The sequence below is a fragment of the Sus scrofa genome, chromosome 7 (assembly GCF_054392235.1).
Source record: "Sus scrofa isolate SSC_HxYL_T2T_F1_AM1 chromosome 7, Sscrofa_HxYL_maternal_Yorkshire_Landrace_v2.0, whole genome shotgun sequence".
NCBI lineage: Eukaryota > Metazoa > Chordata > Mammalia > Artiodactyla > Suidae > Sus > Sus scrofa.
Genome location: NC_139389.1, coordinates 20,939,653 through 20,961,048, shown reverse-complemented (window position 1 = coordinate 20,961,048; position 21,396 = coordinate 20,939,653). Strand labels below are relative to the sequence as shown.

Genomic DNA, 21,396 nt, shown 5'->3' with positions numbered 1-21,396 from the left:
ATTTTGAATGGCTCCTTTGAAGCTTTTTGGTGAATCTCTGTGACCACATGTATCTCCTTTGAAGATAATGTCGAGAGCCTACATATTAGGCAGTTACTTAATTTTCTTAAATTGAGAAAGAAACCCGTGAGGCCCTGTGAGCGTTGCCCTTCCTGGTTTATTTATGATACGTCTTGGCTTTTCTTGATTGGTAAATTAGCAGCTTCTGTTGTATAGAAATGTGCCCTTTCACACAGAATAGCATTTGGCAAATAGTAGAAGCTCAGTATAAATGTGCTGAGTTTCTCATATACATTTTCTTTTTGATGGAGATTATTTAACAACATCATCAACAACAAAAATCCTTCTATTCTGCATATATTTGAAGCTGGACTTGTTTTCTCTCTTCGTCTCTTCCTGGAAGCAGGAAGATGGTGGCTAAACCATAGCGGATAGTGTTGGTGGAAGTGGTGAGAAGTGGTTGAATTTTGACTATGGTTTGAAGGACTTGCTGATTGGATTGAGAGTGTGAGAGAAATAGAGAAGTCATATACATCTCCAAGATTTTTTGCTGTTAACAACAAAGTTTCCATTTGCTGAGATGAGCGATCACCACAGAAGGAGGAGAAGGAGCATTTTGTGGGTAGAATGTACGTGTATGGGGTTAGGATGAAAAGTTCAGTTTGGATATGTTAAATTTTTTCTTTCTTTCTTTTTTTTTTGACATGTTAATTTGTGCACTAAACATCCAAGTTTGGAGTGGTCAAATTAAGATATATGTATACATATACAAAATTGTGAATATATATATATATACACACACATATATATACACATATATATACATATATATGCATATATATACACACACATATATATACACACATATATGCATATATATACATATATACATATATACATATATATGCATATATATACATATATACATATATACATATATATGCATATATATACATATATACATATATATACATATATATACATATATACATATATATACACATATATATACATATATATATATATAGGGCGCAGCAAGGAAAAGATACACACTCCATCTTTGATATCATTGGCAAGGAAATCCAGGCAAAAATTGTTGAGCATGACAGGTGTCTTGCTTTCCATGACTTTCCGCTTCAGTCAGGAAGGGCATCTGTGTCATTCCTGAAGATGGAAGGCAAGAAAGCCTTCTCTAGTATTTGCTTCTGTATATCTTTTCTTTGTTGTGTCTGCACTTTCTCCTTTGCTGTAAGAAATTTTAACCTTAGGTATATGTTGATTCATGCGAATCCTTCCTGTGAATCACCAACTACTGCGTGGCCCTAGGGTGGACAGAAACAGCCATAATTACCCCTTGTTCCCAACTCACTTAGTGTACAATCTTCTAAAAGAAATGTCTATATTATACATTCTTGTATTATACATACTTACATACTTACTTGTTTAAAAGCATGCCTACACCGCAGGCTACTTAATGCCTTAGCACCTAGCAGGCAACTAACACATAGATATCTGAATAGGAATCCTTTCTGAGAGAGAGAAGTATAAAACAGTCCACACATATATTTTAAAAATGAGCATGTTCTGTTAGAAATAGTTCTGTTCTGTTAGAAATAGAGAATAGTTCTGTTAGAAATTGTAAAGGAAGGTAGAGGGTAAAAACTCATTTACCAGCAGAGGCCAAAGTGGTTTTTCTTCAGGTCAGAGTATAATCATGGCCACCAAAACTCTGCCCTCTCTCAAACTGCTGCTTATTTATTCCCAAGATTAAAACTCTAATAGTTGCAATGAATCAGCGCTAGGATCAGCGCCTGTAGATTTCTAGTCTATTACCTTAACCACATGGCCACAATTACCTAAAAGTGGTGCTTTCCGAGTTATGCTATAGAAGGAAATATAACTCAATGTCTTGGCTTTCACCTCTGCCCAGTTTATTTCAGCATTTTCCTGGCTTCACAGGGCTAGGAGATCTGTCGAGATAACTGGTGGCAACAATAGCGTGGTCACTCTGGCATCCAGAAGAACTCACATAACAGTTTCACGTTTGTTTTCAGGAAACCATTTTAGTTCCAGCATTTAAAAAAAAGGGGGGGAGAGTGGCATTTAATTTTCTTTCCTTATTGTGAGACCAAGCTACAGAATTTTAACTAGAGAAGTAATGGGGAAGGGAAAAAGAAAGAAGAACTGTAGTTAGCAGAGGATGGTTTCGATCCATCGACCTCTGGGTTATGGGCCCAGCACGCTTCCGCTGCGCCACTCTGCTACCCGTTAGAAAAACGTTTACTTGTAATGTAGTTAACGTGAATCAGCGGAGACTTGGCCTCTAAAGAAATCTGTCAGAAGTCGCTTATTTATTTCAATACCTTGACTACAAGTTGCCAAATCTCCGCAATAATCTCGCTACCAGAATCAGAGAAAATAAAATGAAGAGTAGTAAACATTAACACAGTGTTAAGGTACTGGGCTCAGAGGTGAGGTAAATTGTTATATAATTAAATGAGAATTACAGGATTTAACATACAGGGAAGGGAAAGAAAACAAAACGGGAAATGAACACGGGCGTCCGCGTGGCGGGCGAGCCACAGAATCACTAACCAACCAGATATTCGGTTTTGGTAAGAAAATCGTTTTGGTCAAATTTCCCTTGGCTTGGTGATGAAGCTGAAATCTTGCAGTTTTTAAACTCCGGAGTGGGTCTTGGGTTTGAAGAATTTTGTTTGCAGGGAGCAGTAATACTGGTGGCACCGTAAACGTGGGGGGCAAAGCAGAACTTCGCATTCTTACGAAGGTTGCAGCAGTTCCGGTCGTGTGGGTCAAGGCTTCTGCGCAATTGTCTCAAAGCATCCCAAACGGGAAGATAATCAGTTTTAAAAAAAGTTGATTTCTGTAGTCTGACGAATTTGTAAAATAGGTCCGAAAATTTCCACTTAGAGATGCCGGATCAGCGACCAATAACTTAGCCGAGGGTTCTCTAGGCGGGCGGGGACTAAGGCGTCATGACGTCACTACTCAACGGGCCCACGAAGGGAGGGGCCGGCAGGATAAATGAAAGTGTTCCGGAGAGCGCGCCCTCAGTTTTCAATTCGGTCCGCAATCCGCTCATATAAGGCAATTGCCTCTTCAGTCTCTCACTTTTCTGCAAGCTTTCTGAATTCTCGCTGCCATGTCTGGTCGTGGTAAAGGCGGAAAGGGGCTCGGAAAGGGGGGCGCCAAGCGCCACCGTAAGGTCTTGCGGGATAACATCCAGGGTATTACCAAGCCCGCCATTCGTCGTTTGGCTCGGCGTGGGGGGGTCAAGCGCATCTCTGGGCTCATCTACGAGGAGACCCGTGGGGTTCTGAAGGTGTTCTTGGAGAACGTCATCCGGGACGCCGTCACCTACACCGAGCACGCCAAGCGCAAGACCGTCACCGCCATGGATGTCGTCTACGCGCTGAAGCGCCAGGGCCGCACCCTCTACGGCTTTGGCGGTTAAGTCTCCCGATTCCTGCCACCTAACATTTTCCACCAAAGGCCCTTTTCAGGGCCGCCCACGTGTCTCTGCGAAAGAGCCGGCACTTGCTGATTTCTTTTATACTTCGGTGTTTGTGAAAGCAGATAACGAAGTGTGTACGTTTTAAACTAAAACTAGTACTTTTTAGCTCGCGTCCTAAGGCTTTGGAAGTGTGCTGGGCTGTGTGTTTGCGCTTCGGGTAACGTGGTTTTAGGCTGATGTTTATCGTCCAGCTTTACGTTCATGGGCCAGTGAAGTAAGTTACGGTACTTTCTACCCCCGAAGGATTCCTTTTTCAGTTCTGGAGCATTCCAATTTGAGTCGTGTACGTCTGGTGTTGAATACTAGAGAGAATTCAGCTTAAACGGCCCGCGGCGGAGCGCCGCAAGCCTCCCCTCCCCCGTCCGTGGTCCGGGCTCAAAATGGCGGCGAGGCCGAGGAACAAAGGAAGGCCGTGTTTGCGGCGGGACGCGGGCCCGGAACAAAGGCGAATTCGTGAGGGAGGCGGCATGTTAACCTTGGGCAGGGGCGCGCGCTGCTCGGCTCGGGTGGCGTGTGGAGACGTTGCTCGGCTCTGCTAACTAGAACTTGTACAAAAGACAGGGAGCAAAATTAAAATGTACACGCGGAGAGAGCTAGCATGTATTGTTAGGTTATAGAGACCACTAAATTCTGGCTTCCTGTTAGGAAAAACGTTGTCCATATGAAGGGTTACTTAAAGAAAATAAATGACAGCTAAGCTTAGCAGTTGTTAAGTAGACATGATTTAAAAAAACACATATTCTGGCATCAGGATATTTTACCTCACATTCGTAAGTATGCACTATTTTTTTTAAAGCTCTCATATAATTGCTGTCAATCTAAAACCAAATTCCCTAATATCTAATACTCTGTTCACATTAACCAATCCCTGTTATGCTTTTTTAGGTATCTGGGTTGCTTAGAGGAGATTCCAATCAGGCTTTTGTTGTGTCTCAGGTCTCTAAGTTTTCTCTCCTCAGAGATCCCGCTTAGTTTTTTTGACATTGATTTGTCGTAGGCCTGCCCTATAGAATGTCCTGGTTTGACTTGTTTCCTGGCGAATTTATTTTCCTTTGGTATCCTGCCTGCCTGTTTTGCAGGGTTGCATCAGGTATTTCCTCCTCGTGGCCTGCTCTAGGGTGATTCTTTGAGTCAGAAATCAATGGAATCACTGGGAATCTGAACTATTTTATTTTTATTTTTAAATTTTATGGCTACGTTCGTGGCGGTCCTGGGCGCCAGGGATTGAATCCGAGCCACAGCTGTGACCTACGCCCGCAGCTGCTGCAATGTCGAATTCTTTAACCCATTGTGCTGCCGCTGGGGATCGAACCCTTACCTCCGCAGGGACCCCAGCCGCTGCTGTGGGGATGCTTAACTCATTGGGGCGCGGTTTAACCACCCTGGTGCTTAACAATGAAAAGAATCAGACGATATTGGAGCTGGGGTACCAATTTGAGGAAATAATTCATGTGATGATATTAATTTAACAAACATGCAAAATCATACCAGGCACTGTTTGATGCTATGGAATTACAAGAATTCACTACTGTAGTGAACAGAACAATACTTCTCATGTAACTTTTATTGGAGGAGGCACAAACAAAACAGGTAAAACTGTCACATGGTGCTATGAAAACCACTGAAGCTGGGGAAAACAAAGTGTGGAAGGAGTATGGTATGGTCATAGAACTATTTTAAGTGGTAAAGTTATAAAGAACGATTTACTCCTAAGTGATGCTGGGGGAAAAAAAAAAGATTGAGAAATTGAAGTTCCAAATGGAGGGAAGATCAAGAAGGAAAGTCTGGAGGTAGCAGTAAGTTTTGTGATTGGGCAGAAGGGGGTGTGGAGGAAAAGGAGATCACATATCTGAGAGGCAAATGGAGGTGAGTAGTTCCTTTTTGACCTTCCTTATAACCTAAAACATCTGAGTATAGGAGGTACCCGTACCCCTAGTTCTAGTGAGGCATGAGAAGGTCCCTGGAAAGTAAGGCACATGTTGCTTCAGTTGGCTATCAAAGATAGGGAGGACTTAACAATCACAGGCACTAGGTTGTCCTCAGAACAGTTCAGGGAAAAAAGTTGGTTTTATTTACATTTTTTGGCCAAACCCAGGGCATGCAGAAATTTCCAGGCCAGGGATTTAACCCATGACCCAAGCCGCAGCTGTGACAACTCTGGACCCTTAACCTATTGACCCGCCAGGGAACTCTCAAGCTTTGGTTTCAAAGAGGGGTTTAGACTGTTAGAAGGGGTTTGGAGTATTCACACTGCCAGACAAGGAATCCTAATTGGTGTCAAATGCTACTAGGCTTTCTGGCCTACTACCTTCTTCAAGGCCTCAGGATTCCAAAGTGCGCAGAACTAAATGCACCTTCCCAGCACTTCGATCGGAGGCTTTAGCAACAGCAAATATTTTGGAGGACTTTCTTTGTGCAGGCATCATTCTAAGTGCCTTACCTGTGCTCTTGTATTGACAATCCCAGCACTGCCATACAGTAGTTGCTAATTATTATTCCCATTTTAGAGGTAAGGAAATGCTCACAGAGGGTTTAAGTAATTTGGCCAAATTTACCATTCAAAGAGGCAGTCAGTGCTGTATCATATGCTGGGGAGTTAACTCTTAATCCATGCTTATAAATTTATTTTCACAAATACATTGTTTTAAAAAGCATGTAGGAATTCCCACTGTGGCTTAACAGGATCAGCAGTGTCTCTGGAGTGCTGGGACACAGGTGTGATCCCCAGCCTGGCTCAGTGGATTAAGGATTTGGCAACTGCAGCTCAGAACTGCAGGAACTCCATATGCCACGGGGCAGCCAAAACTCCATATGCCACGGGGCAGCCAAAAAGGAAAAAAAAAATTTAAAAATAACTTTGGAAAACAAGAAATGAATGCCCTTTATTATATATGGGGTTTAGGGAATTTGATTCACAACACTATTAAAAAATACAGTAACTTAATGTTCACAAAAATCCAGTCATTGTATGGAGGAAAATTTTTTCCTTCTTCCTTTCTAGGTTCTCTGGCTGGTCTAATAATTGATACAAGACAGATTAACGGCAGAAAAACATAAGGCATTAACATGTATTCCTCCTGTATACATTGGAGAGCCAGCCCCAGGAAAACTAAGTTCATGGAGGAAATGGCTGAAGCCACCACCTTAAATACTATTTCAGATACAAAGAATGTTTGGGGGAGTCGGTTGTGGGAGGTAACCAGGAAAAGCACAGTAAACACGGGTAAGGCGGTTATGCAGATTTAGACATTAGGCCGTACTCTTCCAGGTACACCGAGGGAGACACTATTATAAATGGGAATTTCCCTTGTAAATATGTCTTACAAGAATAACAGTTTCTACGTTCTCAAAGTTGGTCCTTTTTCTTAAGCTTAACTAGTCTAGAATAATAGAGATATCAAATAGGCAAGTTTTGCTCTCCCTCGCAGCTATTTGCAGACATATGGCTAATAAATGGAAAATGACACTTTTGAACACAGGTTTATGCTTTCTTACCCATGGTTCTCTGCCCCACCACCGCTCAAAAAGGTGAACTTTGATGGCAATAAAATACTTTTCTCATTGATTGGTCAAGCCACTTTCACAAACTGTAGTTACAGATCTTTAAGAGACAACGTGGGTGGCTCTTAAAAGAGCCTTGAGTTATTGGTATTGTTGCAGAAGACAGATTTACTTGGAGCTGGTGTACTTGGTGACAGCCTTGGTGCCCTCGGACACGGCGTGCTTGGCCAGCTCCCCCGGCAGCAGCAGGCGCACGGCCGTCTGGATCTCCCGGGACGTGATGGTCGAGCGCTTGTTGTAGTGCGCCAGGCGGGAGGCCTCGCCGGCGATGCGCTCGAAGATGTCGTTGACGAAGGAGTTCATGATGCCCATGGCCTTGGACGAGATGCCGGTATCCGGATGGACCTGTTTCAGCACCTTGTACACGTACACGGAGTAGCTCTCCTTGCGGCTGCGCTTGCGCTTCTTGCCGTCCTTTTTCTGGGCTTTGGTCACCGCCTTCTTAGAGCCCTTCTTCGGGGCAGGAGCGGACTTGGCTGGCTCAGGCATCGCGAAGGTAAAATAGAAATGAACAAGACAATACTCGCGAAATAAGCTCAGAAACAAAAGGGCCTTAGTATTTGTTTGGCCTATATGCAAATTAAGGATGGCAGAATTACGGTTTCTTATTGGCCTTTTTTGCATCCTATCTTCTGATTGGCTCTTTTTTTCAAGCTCTCATTGGCTCTTCCCTTAGCTCCTCTGACATAATTTGACCTTTCAACTTCCAGCTCTTCTAAATTTGCGGCGTCGTTGTTTGACATCTGGCTTTTGATTGGCTGAAGTTTGTGTTCGGCCAATAGCACAGGCTGTTTTGCCAAACCGCCGCAGAGTATAAGAGTCTAGCTGCTTGTGTTTTCAGGCACAATTTCTTTGGCCCTCAGACTGTTTTTCTACTTTCACAATGTCTGGTCGAGGAAAACAGGGCGGAAAGGCACGCGCTAAGGCCAAGACTCGCTCTTCGCGAGCCGGTCTTCAGTTCCCCGTGGGTCGAGTGCACCGACTTCTCCGAAAAGGCAATTATGCTGAGCGGGTTGGTGCCGGCGCGCCGGTATACCTGGCAGCAGTGCTGGAGTACTTGACTGCTGAGATCCTGGAGCTGGCTGGCAACGCGGCCCGCGACAACAAGAAGACCCGTATCATCCCACGTCACCTTCAGCTGGCCATCCGCAACGACGAGGAGCTCAACAAGCTGCTGGGCAAAGTCACCATCGCTCAGGGTGGTGTCCTGCCCAACATCCAGGCCGTGCTGCTGCCCAAGAAGACCGAGAGCCACCACAAGGCCAAGGGCAAGTGAAACAGTAGTTTTTAGTCCCCATTCTGGAAATCAAAGGCTCTTTTCAGAGCCACCCACTTTTTCTGAAAAGCGCTGGAATACTTATTGTGTAGTTTCGCTTAAGTTTTCTTTGCACTAGTCAGTTAAAACTAAAAATGAAAAGCTGGTACCGTCCTAGCCACAAAGGGGTGAGTTTAGCCATTGCTCACGTCTTATGCACCATAAAGTCTTAAATATCAGTCCGTTCAGCTACACGTTTTTACTCAAAAGCTCTACTCAGCCATCCACGTTTTCACATTGAAAGAAGGTTGAAATAATTCTAAACCCGTGATTAGTCCATGAAACTTAACAGTTAAATCCACTGTTTTTATATAATCTCCAGCTCATTATTCTCCGCAAGTGATCTTGGCTATTTCACAGAACTGCTTGAAATGTGATTTCTAGAGAGGGGAAACGTTCAACACCATGGGAAGGATTGGTGGAGGTGGTGGCCTTAAACGACTAAGACAATGAAACAGGAATATGTTAGAAGTGCTGGCAAATCAAAAATGAACGCGGGCTTTTCAAATTCTGAACCGAAGCAAAATGTCATTTGGCCACCACAGGAAAGTCAGTAATTTCTTTCGCATTGTTTCCCAGTCATCTCAGGCCCATCGCTTTACCTCTGGTGTCTTAGAGTGGAGATAGGGAGTGGCAGACGAGGAGACTCCAGTTCAGAAAAAGCTACCACCAAGGAAAAAGAGAATACAAGTAAATCTTTTTGAAGCATTGTCCTAGGAATTTTAGGGCCCATTACGTAGATCTACTGAATCAGAAATGGCATCTTCCACGATCCCCCAACGGTTCCTTAGAATTTGAGAGGGCACTGAGGTAGGACATTGGAAAATTTGCTCCTTTGCATCGCCGGCTATAGCAAAGAAGGGATTAGAATGTAGAGTAATTCATCCAATCAGAGTCTGGGCTAAATCACCAATCACTTCATTGAGTTCTCAGCCAATGGTTTTGTTTCGCGGGACTTTTGAAATAGGGCAAGGCCAATCAGTGTGTTTCTGACAATATATAAAGACACCTTCTCCCTGGTTGTCTATCAGCGTGTCGTTTTTCTTCTGTTCTACTGCAATGGCTCGTACCAAGCAGACCGCTCGCAAGTCCACCGGCGGCAAGGCGCCGCGCAAGCAGCTGGCCACCAAGGCGGCCCGCAAGAGCGCGCCCGCCACCGGCGGCGTGAAGAAGCCGCACCGCTACCGGCCCGGCACGGTGGCCCTGCGCGAGATCCGGCGCTACCAGAAGTCCACGGAGCTGCTGATCCGCAAGCTGCCGTTCCAGCGGCTGGTGCGCGAGATCGCGCAGGACTTCAAGACGGACCTGCGCTTCCAGAGCTCGGCCGTGATGGCGCTGCAGGAGGCGTGCGAGGCCTACCTGGTGGGGCTCTTCGAGGACACCAACCTGTGCGCCATCCACGCCAAGCGCGTCACCATCATGCCCAAGGACATCCAGCTGGCTCGCCGCATCCGCGGGGAGAGGGCGTAAGGCTTCGCTGGCTGTTCCAATCCAACTAAAGGCTCTTCTAAGAGCCACCCATGTTTTCTTTAGAACAGCTGTCACTTTAGTGCTGAGCATTTGAAAGTCCGTTTTGAGGACGCTGAGGTGGTTTTTTTCATTGTCCCACAGGATATGGCATTTACTGTCCAAGGCTCGCATCCAGACCAGTTTCTACCCAAACCGCAGCTGCGGCAATGCCAAATACTTACCCACTTCCACCTGGGACTGGAACCTGGGTTTCAGCTCTCCCAAGACGAAACCTATCCCGTTTCTCCACAGTGAAAACGAAGATAGAATTTCTTGTTCTCAGTAAGTCACTGAGGGTATTTGATCGCAACTGGGAGTGTTGTAACTTGAAAAGGTTTTTGTTTCTAAATCTTCCTAATAGTTTAGTGGGTGTGTTACAGGCAAAAGTTGAAAACAGGTCTTTTGTGAGATGCGGGATATAAATACATCATATGCTGGTGGATTGAGGTATTACTGGGCTTGACAGCAGGCATGTTTTAGGGAGTTTGCTCTTTCCAATCAATGTAATGCGAGGGTCTTGGATTTTTTGAGCACACGGATTTTGAAAGGAAAAGCACTGGGTGGCAATATGGTGGGGGAGGGGCGCTATAGGAGGAGATGAAGGCAGAGCCAAGTCACATGTAGGGGCTTGTAGGCCACTGCACCGAATTTGGCTTTTTCTCTGAATGAGATAGAAGGAGTTGCAGAGGAGTTGAGAGGAGTTGCAGAGGAGTTTTTGTGTCCTCTCTCATTTAAGCGGGTTCTGCTTTGTTTTTAGGTGGACTCAGTTGTACTCCAATGCAAAAATTAAGACCCAGTTTTATTTTGTGCTTTTCAGTCCTTGAAAATAGAGGCTGACCTGGAGGATTCATACTTGGAGAGGAAAGAGAAAATCTAAACATTTGGGCTTAAAGCTGATTAATACAGTGTAGAGACACTTCAGTTTACTGGTTTTATGGCCACAGGCAAATTGTTTACCTTCAGGTAAGGAACTTGATTTATTTGAATTGCAAATTCAGGGACCACGTCTGATTATCTATCTATCTATCTATCTATCTATCTATCTATCTATCTATCTATCTATCTCTCCATCCATCTATCTGGTATAGTGGTATAGTGGTGAGGTACTATTCAGCTTCATTTCATTGGCTCATTCAGTCAGTAGCAGATCTGGCCGAATCCGTGCATGCCCTTGGGGTTGCAAGTTCTTTGTAGCACTCTTGATCTTTATTATGTTATTTGCCAAATAGCTATGTTAACAATTCCTCCCTTGGGAACCGTCCAGGTGGCAACGGATTCTTGATTTTATTAAGGCGAAGGGGATTAAGGACCACCATGGAATGGGAGATGGGGTGTGTGTGAATATTTTGTCATTTTAAATGTGATGGGTTGGGAAGACTTAACTGACATGAGACATGAAAGCCAGTGTCATGCAGCCTGGAAGGGAGAAAGGACTTCACTCACCTGTGAGAAGATTGCTCTCACTCCAGACAAGAAACAGTGATGGTATTACATGGGGATGTCTGATAACCAACTGGATAGACGCAGGTTCATCTTCTCTTTTCTCAAGCTGGAGTATCTAGATAGCTTAGCAATGATTTTATACATTTTTCATAATTTTTAAAAGTACTGTTCAAGTTTTGTGAACACTCCCGATACAGATGGTAAACTGGGGCTGGGGTAGGAATAGATGAGTACCCCATGGAAGACTGCCAGCCTGATTCAAGGATACTAGTCATTAAGGAAAGAGTATTAATTACATGATAATTTATTTAAAATAAAAAGTAAGGTATTTCAAGGTTCCACATAGTCACCATCATTGTTCTCCCTTTCAGAAGAAAGAGAATCCAAATGTAATGTCTCTAAAAAGGCTTTATATACTGTAGCAAGCAAATTTGCTGAGATTATATTGGATAATTATTGGATGAGTCCCTAGATATATATAAATCTGTCCATCTGCTGGTTCATTGTGAATACCACTCTATATTAGAGGCTTCATAATAGTGATGATTTGATGGCCAAACTCATGATTTAAAAGGAAAATAATTTATTTTTTATTTATTTGTTTTTTGGCTGCATTCATGGCATGTGAAATTCCAAGGCCAAGGGTTGAACCCAGGCCACAGCAATGACAGTGTCAGATCCTTAGCTGCTAGGCCAAAAGGAATTCCCAAACTCATGATTTTTTAAAATAAAGCAAAATTAAAATGAAAATTATTTATTCATGATAAAGATGTTACATGTTCTCAACTGCTGATCTTGAGCTATAACTGACAAGGAATAAGGGATTTCATCTCTTCTGAACCTTTCCTATTGGATGAGACTGCTGTCCAAATGCAGGGATTTTCATTATGCTGTGAAATTACTTTCATTTTTCATAAGTAATGTTCAGTGAAAGAAAAGGAAACTGGTATCCTTCAGGATTTGCCCAGATAACGATGAACCTGTTGGGGAGGAAGGAATTTTCCTCTATTTTTTGCCAACTAAAGAATGTTGCTGGCCACCTGGTTTTACAAGATTTGAATCATTTAGTCACTGTGGTCAGCTGCCCTTCAACTCACCCTGAAAGGAACTCAGGGCAGAGATCAGGATTGAGGCCCTCTGTGCGCTGAGAAAAATGCACAACAGGTCTTCAGATCCAGCAAGTGACTGAATTTCCTTTGAGAAAATAGAGGTTGGGGAGTTCTGTGGTGGCTCAGAGGGTAAAGGATCCAGAGTTGTTACTGCTGGATCAAAACCGTGGCATGCCATGCCAGCCAGAGGGAAAAAAAAAAAAAAAAAAAAAAAATTAGGGCACTTGGTGGAGAGTATATTAAGATAAACCCCCAAACCTTGTAGACAAAAAAATGTCACCTGCCATATCAGTAAACAAAGGATATTCTGGCCATCATCCCCTGCCCAGCCCCTGACTGTTCACCCTGAGGGAATTCAGGATGGAGTAAAACAGGATATTGACACAAAATGGTTAAGTTGTATATCAAAGGAATTATTTCAGTGAGCCCAGACTCTTGCATTTCCCATGCATAGAAAAGCACTAAGTTCATTAACTTGAAATGTCTGTTTTCTTCAATTTACATCAATCTTTTGATGTTTTGACTATCTGGGTTTTTGTTTGTTTGTTTTGCAAAAACACCTATATACCTAGCCTCCTGTCTTACCTCTTCTGGACAGTTTCTCAGAGCTATCTGAGCCTGTCTCCTGCACTTAACATTCCTCCGGCTCTCTGCTGAATAAAACATGATTCTCAACTTTTAGATTATGCATTTTTGTCAGTTGACAACCTTAATGGATAATTTCGTTTGTTCTCTGCTTTTCTGAGGTCCAAAAAGAGTATTCTAAATCAGCTGGCAGCAGCTCTTCCAAGCACTTGCTCTGGAGCCCAGGTGCCCTGATCATCTAATCTTTGTGCCTTAATCATCCTGATCTTTATGCCTTAATTTTCCTAAACACATTGCTTGTCCATGCTAAAAAAAGAAGATGCAGCAGAGTAAATTTTAAAGATCATACTGGTTTTATTCAGTGATTTACTAGTCAGGCAGCATTCAATCTAGCAGATAGAAAGGAGTGGAACAAAATAAAAGGAGCTGAACAAAATAAAAGATTTTTATAGGTGGAAGGGAGCAGGAACAGGGAAGTAATATTAGGGGGAAAAAGTGGGTTTGTTACTGCAAGGTTGCTTTCCTTTAGGAGATGGCAGGGATCTGTTGGGCTGATTACCTAACTGGTGAGAAGCACGCAACTCCTGATTGACTGATTTACGATTCTATTTCTGAGGAAGCCCAAATTGCAGTTAAGTCTGAAGACATGAGGTTTAGCATCCATGACCCTATTTGGGGCATGTTTTATTTCTAAAACATTTTTTCTCTGAGAAAAGGATGAGCATGGAAAGTCTTTCCTGTGTCCATATTATGCCCCAGGCCCAGAAATGTCAAATTTTACTTTTATTTACATTCCCTTGTTAGAAAATCAAATAGAAGGCCACACCCAACTACAAGGGAAGCTGGGAAATGAGGTCTCAGAGGTTCCAGGAAAAAAGGGGTTAAATTAACAGCCAGGTGTAGAGTTTATCTGTGTGGAACTAGGGTACCAGTTAGTGTCATATATCTATTGCCTGATATCCTCACTTGCTCTAATTTCCTTTCTAGAAAACCTGCATATCTTCTAAAGTCTCTATGCCTAGGTCCTCCTTTCATTCTTGATAGTATTAGAAAGAACATTGAAATAACAGAGTTCTGGTGTAAGACAAATGCCAAATAAGTTTGAGCAAGTCAACTAGTTACTGTATTAATTATCTCTATAGATGGGGAAACATGCTGAATGGTTCTGCATAAGGCCCAAGAACACCCAGCTAGTAAATGATGACAACAAAGTTCAGCCCAAGTAGTGAGTCTCAAAGCCCCTTAGTTTGAAGCATATTTTATTGCTGTTCTGTATTTGAATATATTATCATTTCCTCTATGGGACATTATATGCCCTAGGTAACAAGGACCATATCTTATTAAGACAACTGGAATGAAACATCGTTGCATTTAAAATATAAATATACAACTTTTGTTGTTAAGCATAGTTCCTAAAGAAAAACTTGAACCCTGACCATTTCTGTGATTCCTTTCTCTTTTGCTGTCTCTCCTTCCTTTGCCATCTTTCTTATTCTATCTCCCTTCCAGGATTGCCTGCAGGGAGTTTGAAAACTTAAGGTTAACTCAGCTTGTGGCAGTGTTAAAATGACATTTAGACCTTTGCTTCTCCTTTCTATTAAATTATTGTCTAAATATTCATTTTAGACTGTGAACCCTGTGAGGAGAGTTGTTCCTATTCTGTTCATTGCTCTTTACTTACTACTTGTCACTTTCTGAAACTTAATAAACTCTCAGTAAATAAAGGAATAAACTCAGAGTCCTAGTTTTTTCACTCAACACTTTTTTTTTTTTTTTAAATTTTCTTTTGGGGGCTGCACCCGTGGCATATAGAATTTCCCAGGATAGGGGTCCAATCGGAGCTACAGCTGCCGGCCTACACACAAAGCAACGCCAGATCCCAGCCACTACTGTGACCTACACCACACAGCTCAAGGCAATGCCTGATCCTTAACCCACTGATCAAGGTCAGGGATCAAACCTCCCTCCGCATGGATAAAACCTCCCTCCGCATGGATACTAGTCAGATTAGTTTCTTCTGCGCCATAAGAACTCCCGCACGGAGTTCCCATCGTGGCGCAGTGGTTAGCGAATCCGACTAGGAACCATAAGGTTGCGGGTTCGGTCCCTGCCCTTGCTCAGTGGGTTAACGATCCGGCGTTGCTGTGAGTTGTGGTGTAGATTGCAGACGCGGCTCGGATCCAGCATTGCTGTGGCTCTGGCATAGGCCAGTGTCTACAGCTCCGATTAGACCCCTAGCCTGGGAACCTCCATATGCCGCAGGAGCGGCCCAAGAAATAGCAAAAAAAAAAAAAAGAGACCTAAATAAATAAATAAATAAATCATAATAGTAAAAAAAAAAAAGAACTCCCACTCAACACTTCTTTTAAAGAAGTCTTAGGCAAACTTAGGTCTCAAAATCAGAATACTCTGCAACACACAACACAGTCCTCCCCCCAACCCATGATCCAACATAGAAATGTCCACAAGAGGGGACTTATCAAAAGCGAGGATAGTAACTATCTAGCCTGCTATGCATGATCCTTAATCTCAAAGTATTTTGAAAATAAAGCTGCAATTGTATTCTGTTGATTCCTACCAGCCTCAAGGAAAGACTACACAAGACTGATTTCTTGGGCGCCAGCCAAGGACACTACCCCAAAATTAAGAGCCTTTGTTCCCAGGCTGTTGGAGGCTTCTCTCCTCTTCTACCTGCACAATAACTAAGGATTTCATTTATTCGAAAGAGAGCCTTTGTTACAGTCCACCTACTAAAACCACTAACCAATAGTAAACAATGAAAACTGACTTCAGTTTTTAATAAAGACGACTTCTCTGCTATGCTTGACAAAATTGCTTCTGCTCAAGTAAAGGAATTAAATTTGGGATAATTAGAATGGTAAGGATAACCAAGGTAAACAACTTCCAAGTTCACCATCACTTTTCCATAGATCATAAAGACATTCAAGCATTTGAAGTGAGTGGCTCCAGGGACGCAAAAAGGGCAATTAGAATTAATATTTGGGAGGGAAGGCCTGGAAGAGATTAGGCTCAGAATTCCAAAGGCAGGGAGAAGACCGGGAGGGTAGAATAACCTGGCGGTGGAGGGGGTTAGGACAGGGGAAACGGAACTGAAAACAACTGCAGCTTCTAAGTGCCTGACCACTTCTAGGTGAGGAAATTCCACCCATCTGGCTTCTCCAGCTTGCCGAAGAATAAGGTCATGTACAGCAACTCTTAAAAGTGTGGAAAGTTTTGGGGAAGACTGGAAGCAGAAAAGCAGCTTTCTCTATTGAGTATAAGAGGTTCTGCTTTTGTTGTTTTTGGCTAAAAAGCTCAGCAAATTTCAGATGTAAATTGTTTTTAGAGATCAGGTATAGGCAGAAGAGCATTACAGCTCTTTAAAAGAAAACCTAAGTGGCTCTGAAAAGAGCCTTTGGGTTTGACAATGCACTTAAAAGTACATTTACTTGGAGCTGGTGTACTTGGTGACGGCCTTGGTGCCTTCGGACACGGCGTGCTTGGCCAACTCCCCGGGCAGCAGCAGGCGCACGGCCGTCTGAATCTCTCGGGACGTGATGGTCGAGCGCTTGTTGTAATGCGCCAGCCGCGAGGCCTCGCCGGCGATGCGCTCGAAGATGTCGTTGACGAAGGAATTCATGATGCCCATGGCCTTGGACGAGATACCAGTGTCCGGGTGGACCTGCTTCAGCACCTTGTACACGTACACGGAGTAGCTCTCCTTGCGGCTGCGCTTGCGCTTCTTACCATCTTTCTTCTGGGCCTTAGTCACTGCCTTTTTAGACCCCTTTTTGGGAGCAGGAGCAGATTTCGCCGGCTCAGGCATGTTATCAGGTTGTTAGGCCAAACTAACTGAACACCCGCTGTACTGCGGACCTATATTTGTAGGGCTTCTATGCAAATAGGTGCTTGACATATCTCAGTCTCTGATTGGGTCAAATCAGCCAGTAGAAAGTCTCTATGCAAATAAGGTGATTACAAATCTGCTTTTTTAGTGGCTATTTAACTGGAACAATCCTAGGTTCCTTTCTCTTCCAGCAGAGAAGATAGCTTTAAACTTCAAAATAGTGAAAAAAACTAAATCGATGTCTTGTCCATAAGTATCTATTTGTGAGCCTTGCTCCTTCCTAGATCTAAAGAGATAAAAGCCCAATATAAACTTACGATTCTAGTTTTTCTGCCAAAATTCAGTTAAAAGTCACTAATTTTAGAAAAGAGAGCATTAAAATTAGCTAAATACTTAATTGCTTTCACAAATATGCCATTGGCATTCCCAGTTTCGCTATTTCAATGTAGACAACATTTAAGCTTTAACAGGAATTAGGGATCATCACATTTCAACAGCGCTATTATTTTTATGTTTCCTAGGAGCAGTGCCTGGAAGTGCTTGTTGGAGGGCTGGGAATTATATGATAAATTGCTTGAAGTGCTAAGATAAAACGTTTACTCAAAATCATAAGCTTTGAAGGACATAAGCTTTAAAGGACAAAGCTGGACTGGATCAATTGCGTTCAAAAACGAAGTTTTTAAAAGGGCTCAGACCTGTGGAACATTCATTTTCGTCTCTTCCCAAACTTAATCCCGAACTAGGGGATTAAAACAAAACCTACTAACGTTCAAATAAAGTATGTAAAATACAGGCAGAAAAAATTGCGGGGCCCTTCAAGCGAGAAAGTATAGCGCATACTATGATTGGGTAAATTGTTCTAAAGTGAGACGTGGTAGCCAATCACAAGGCCTATTGAGTTATTTAATTCACGGCGCGGAATTTGAAGGTTCGGACCAATCAGGATGACTCTGCCTTTATAAATAAGAGGAAGAAGCACAGCACTTCCAGTTGTAACAGTGTTTGAAAAGTCTTGTTATGGCTCGTACCAAGCAGACCGCTCGCAAGTCCACCGGCGGCAAGGCGCCGCGCAAGCAGCTGGCCACCAAGGCGGCCCGCAAGAGCGCGCCCGCCACCGGCGGCGTGAAGAAGCCGCACCGCTACCGGCCCGGCACGGTGGCCCTGCGCGAGATCCGGCGCTACCAGAAGTCCACGGAGCTGCTGATCCGCAAGCTGCCGTTCCAGCGGCTGGTGCGCGAGATCGCGCAGGACTTCAAGACGGACCTGCGCTTCCAGAGCTCGGCCGTGATGGCGCTGCAGGAGGCGTGCGAGGCCTACCTGGTGGGGCTCTTCGAGGACACCAACCTGTGCGCCATCCACGCCAAGCGCGTCACCATCATGCCCAAGGACATCCAGCTGGCTCGCCGTATCCGCGGGGAGAGAGCGTAAATTCTCATCAACGCGTGTCAATTTAACCCAAAGGCTCTTTTCAGAGCCACCTATAATTTCACTCTGAAAAGCTGTATCACACGGGATTAATTTGCCAGCCCCCTTTGAAGATGTAGCAAGGGAGAACTAACCTTTTAACTCAAAATTCCATGTATTGACCCCAGGAAAGCAAGAACATCTACTTTTCTCTCCAGACGTTAACAGGGTTTAACAAACTTTGCTAGTACTTTAAACTGTACTCATTGGAGAAACAGGAAAAATGATAGAAACCAGATTTTCTCCTGAGAAGTGAACCTGATAGTATACCCCTTTTGTCAGCAGAATGGAAACTAGGAGTGTATCACTAGGAAAGCTGTATAAGAAATTTAGCTACCCCAAGAACAAGCTATATATAGTTTAATATGTAATATATATACTAAGTTTATATGTACTATACTTATGCTAAAAATACCTAGACCTCCTGCTTTGTTTACTTCGTGGGTCTTATTTCTAAGAAAGCCCCCGTGCAGAGAATTTAAACTTGACTTCCTCCCCATTAATGTCTTGTGTTAATTTAATTATTAGAGTAGGCAAAAGAATTCAAATATTCCCATCACCCTCCCTGACACAGGAAGTCCAGGAATGTCATAGGGAATGAGAAGATGGACATATCCTTAAACATCCTAGAAAGCATCCTAGGTGTATACAACACTTTACCTGGCAAGCACAAATAATGATGTTCAAGGATACATGCTGAGTACTACAGGAGAGCCATTTGGTCATTATCCATTTGCCTTACTGAGCAATGCACCCTCTGGTAAATGTAGTCATCCTTGTAGTACTGAAAATAGAGATCTGGTACCCAAAACGTGGCTTCCATGGGATTTCCAAAGTTCAGCTTCTGCTAGCATCACCAGTAGAGTGGGCAACAGTGCTGTTAGTGATACAGCTGAGCAGAGCACTGGTGCACCAAATCTGGGGCCTGAAATAATATGTTCTGCCCAGCAGGAATGTAGAGCTTGTCGCAGCAATTAACTGACAATTCAGATTGTGCAGAATGTTGTCTGCGTGAGAAGCATGATGTAGTCACTAAGGCAGAACTCAAACTTTGCAATGACCTGCCTATAGGTAATCCTCCCTCAAAGATCCAGTGAGATAACAGCTCCCAACTTTCCTCTGATGAATTGCAGAGTCCTAGGATGAACCCTAGGGCCGTGCAGAATTCGTGGATTCAGTCAGGTTTTACAGACATTAGCAATGGGAACGCCCAGCCTTATTCCTGGGTTTACTCCTAGTTCTTGGGGACTAGGGAACACTGGAGACTCTCAAGGAGCTAAATGAATAGCTCTGTATTAGAGTGAAAACACAAGTCCCAAGGAAGGAACCAAAGAACATTGACATCAACAGTTTATTTAACAAACACTGTAGACTGCTGCTGGACCAAATCCTCAGCTATAGGAACCAGAAGTCCAACATTAGAAACTGTTGGAATAGCTCCGTGCAGTTTTTGAAACTTGAAGCAAACTTGCAAGTGATAATAGTAAAACAGTGTGATTTTCCTGTGACCATTGAAAGGCTCATTAGGTACCCAGTCATCATATTAGCACTTCTGCCATCTTAAAAAAATGTAATTTTCAGGTGGAACTTCGGAAATACAAAAGGCAAACCAAAAGTGGGGGTGAGGGTTGGGAGAAATAAAACTCCTGTAGAAAAAAGATCATGACAGCTTAATTTGCAAATTAGAAACAACTTAATATCTTTCAACCAGTGAACTGGCTAAGTAAATTCTCATACATACATAGAAAGGAATATACTACTTAGCAATAAGAAGGTAGACTGTTTATATATGCAACAATGTGATGCTTAGTGAAAAAAGCCAATGTCAAAAAGTTACATATTGGGAGTTCCTGTTGTTGCTCAGTGGTTAGCGAATCCAAAGAGGAACCATGAGGTTGCGGGTTCGATCCCTGGCCTTGCTCAGTGGGTTAAGGATCTGGCGTTGCCATGAGCTGTGTAGGTTGCAGTCTCGACTCTGATCCCTCGTTGCTGTGGCCCTGGCGTAGGCCAGCAGCTACAGCTCCGATTGGACCCCTAGCCTGGGAATCTCCATATGCCACAGAAGTGGCCCTAGAAAAGGTAAAAAGACAAAAAAAAAAAAAAAAAAGTTACATATTGGAGTTTCCGTTGTGGCTCAGTGGTAATGAACCTGGCTAAGATCCATGGGGACTCGGGTTCGATCCTTGGCCTCGCTCAGTGGATTAAGGATCCGGTGTTGCCCTGAGCTCTGGTGTAGGTCGAAGAGGAGGCTCGGATCCGTTGCTGTGGCTGTGGCTGTGCCTGTGGCGAAGGCCGACAGCTGTAGCTCCGATTGGACCCCTCACCTGGGAACCTCCATATGCCACGGGTGCGGCCCTAAAAAGCAAAAAAAAAAAAGCCCCCCCCCAAATTACTTATTGTACTACTCCATGTATATTCTCAAAATCTCCATGTAGATTCTCAAAATGGCAATACTAGAGATTGATAACAGATTACTGATTGCCCAGAACAGGGAAGAGGTCACTGAGTGTGACTATAAAAGGAATTCTTAGGTGGTAATGGAATAGTTTTCCATCAGCACTGAGGCTATAGATGGGAAAAAATTGCATAGGCTCCTACAAGCGTGCATTCACATACACACATGCGTCCTTGTAAAAACTTGTGAAAGCTAAATAAGGCTTGCAGCTTAGTTAAGAGTATTTTGTCATTGTCAATTACCAGGCCTGATATTATAAAACAATTATATAGGAAGTCACTACTGGGGGAAAGTGGGTTCAAGGAACTCTAGTTACTATTGTAGCAACTTACAAACTTAGTTATTTCAAAATAACAAGGTAAAGAAAAATCTGATAATTCTTTAGCAGTTGCTACTGTGTATTCTTTGGGATTCTAGGGCTTGTTTAAAAAGTTAATGTTCTTTATTGTGTGTGTTTTGTTTTTGCATAAACAGTGTTTTTCTTTCTTCATCACTGCTTTCTTTCTTGGCTGTTATAAGGATGAAATGTCCATTGCATTGACACCTGTTTCATTTACGTTGGTGCCTGTTTCT

At 43.3% G+C, this 21,396-nt stretch overlaps 6 protein-coding genes and 1 non-coding gene across 8 annotated transcripts; 4 read left to right on the top strand and 3 right to left on the bottom strand.

The window, feature by feature from the left end:
* Positions 1 to 2,191: 2,191 nt before the first annotated feature.
* TRNAM-CAU (transfer RNA methionine (anticodon CAU)) lies at positions 2,192 to 2,263 on the bottom strand. The gene has a single exon. It is a non-coding gene; the product is annotated as a tRNA-Met (tRNA).
* Positions 2,264 to 3,130: 867 nt separating this feature from the next.
* H4C8 (H4 clustered histone 8) lies at positions 3,131 to 4,237 on the top strand. The gene has a single exon (XM_021099847.2). The coding sequence runs from the start codon at positions 3,164 to 3,166 to the stop codon at positions 3,473 to 3,475; it is 312 nt and encodes a 103-aa protein (XP_020955506.1). The 5' UTR covers positions 3,131 to 3,163; the 3' UTR covers positions 3,476 to 4,237.
* An 846-nt stretch (positions 4,238 to 5,083) lies between these two features.
* On the bottom strand, positions 5,084 to 7,632 carry H2BC10 (H2B clustered histone 10). Its single transcript, XM_021099836.2, has one exon. The coding sequence runs from the start codon at positions 7,583 to 7,585 to the stop codon at positions 7,205 to 7,207; it is 381 nt and encodes a 126-aa protein (XP_020955495.1). The 5' UTR covers positions 7,586 to 7,632; the 3' UTR covers positions 5,084 to 7,204.
* Positions 7,633 to 7,939: 307 nt separating this feature from the next.
* H2AC10 (H2A clustered histone 10) lies at positions 7,940 to 12,101 on the top strand. The gene has a single exon (XM_084967648.1). It carries the CDS (start codon positions 7,980 to 7,982, stop codon positions 8,370 to 8,372), a length of 393 nt encoding a protein of 130 aa, XP_084823774.1. The 5' UTR covers positions 7,940 to 7,979; the 3' UTR covers positions 8,373 to 12,101.
* Positions 7,940 to 15,891, top strand: LOC146401243 (histone H3.1). 2 transcript variants are annotated; one of them, XM_084967647.1, is made up of 3 exons: positions 7,940 to 10,202; positions 10,738 to 10,883; positions 15,639 to 15,891. In XM_084967647.1, the coding sequence occupies exon 1, from the start codon at positions 9,471 to 9,473 to the stop codon at positions 9,879 to 9,881; it is 411 nt and encodes a 136-aa protein (XP_084823773.1). In that variant the 5' UTR covers positions 7,940 to 9,470; the 3' UTR covers positions 9,882 to 10,202; positions 10,738 to 10,883; positions 15,639 to 15,891. The 2 variants fall into 2 exon arrangements, with proteins under 2 accessions (XP_084823773.1, XP_084823772.1); XM_084967646.1 differs by lacking the exon at positions 15,639 to 15,891 and having other exon boundaries at positions 10,738 to 12,101.
* H2BC9 (H2B clustered histone 9) lies at positions 13,388 to 16,915 on the bottom strand. The gene has a single exon (XM_084967649.1). The coding sequence runs from the start codon at positions 16,881 to 16,883 to the stop codon at positions 16,503 to 16,505; it is 381 nt and encodes a 126-aa protein (XP_084823775.1). The 5' UTR covers positions 16,884 to 16,915; the 3' UTR covers positions 13,388 to 16,502.
* A 977-nt stretch (positions 16,916 to 17,892) lies between these two features.
* LOC110261735 (histone H3.1) lies at positions 17,893 to 18,388 on the top strand. The gene has a single exon (XM_021100026.2). It carries the CDS (start codon positions 17,922 to 17,924, stop codon positions 18,330 to 18,332), a length of 411 nt encoding a protein of 136 aa, XP_020955685.2. The 5' UTR covers positions 17,893 to 17,921; the 3' UTR covers positions 18,333 to 18,388.
* The last annotated feature ends 3,008 nt before the right edge of the window (positions 18,389 to 21,396 follow it).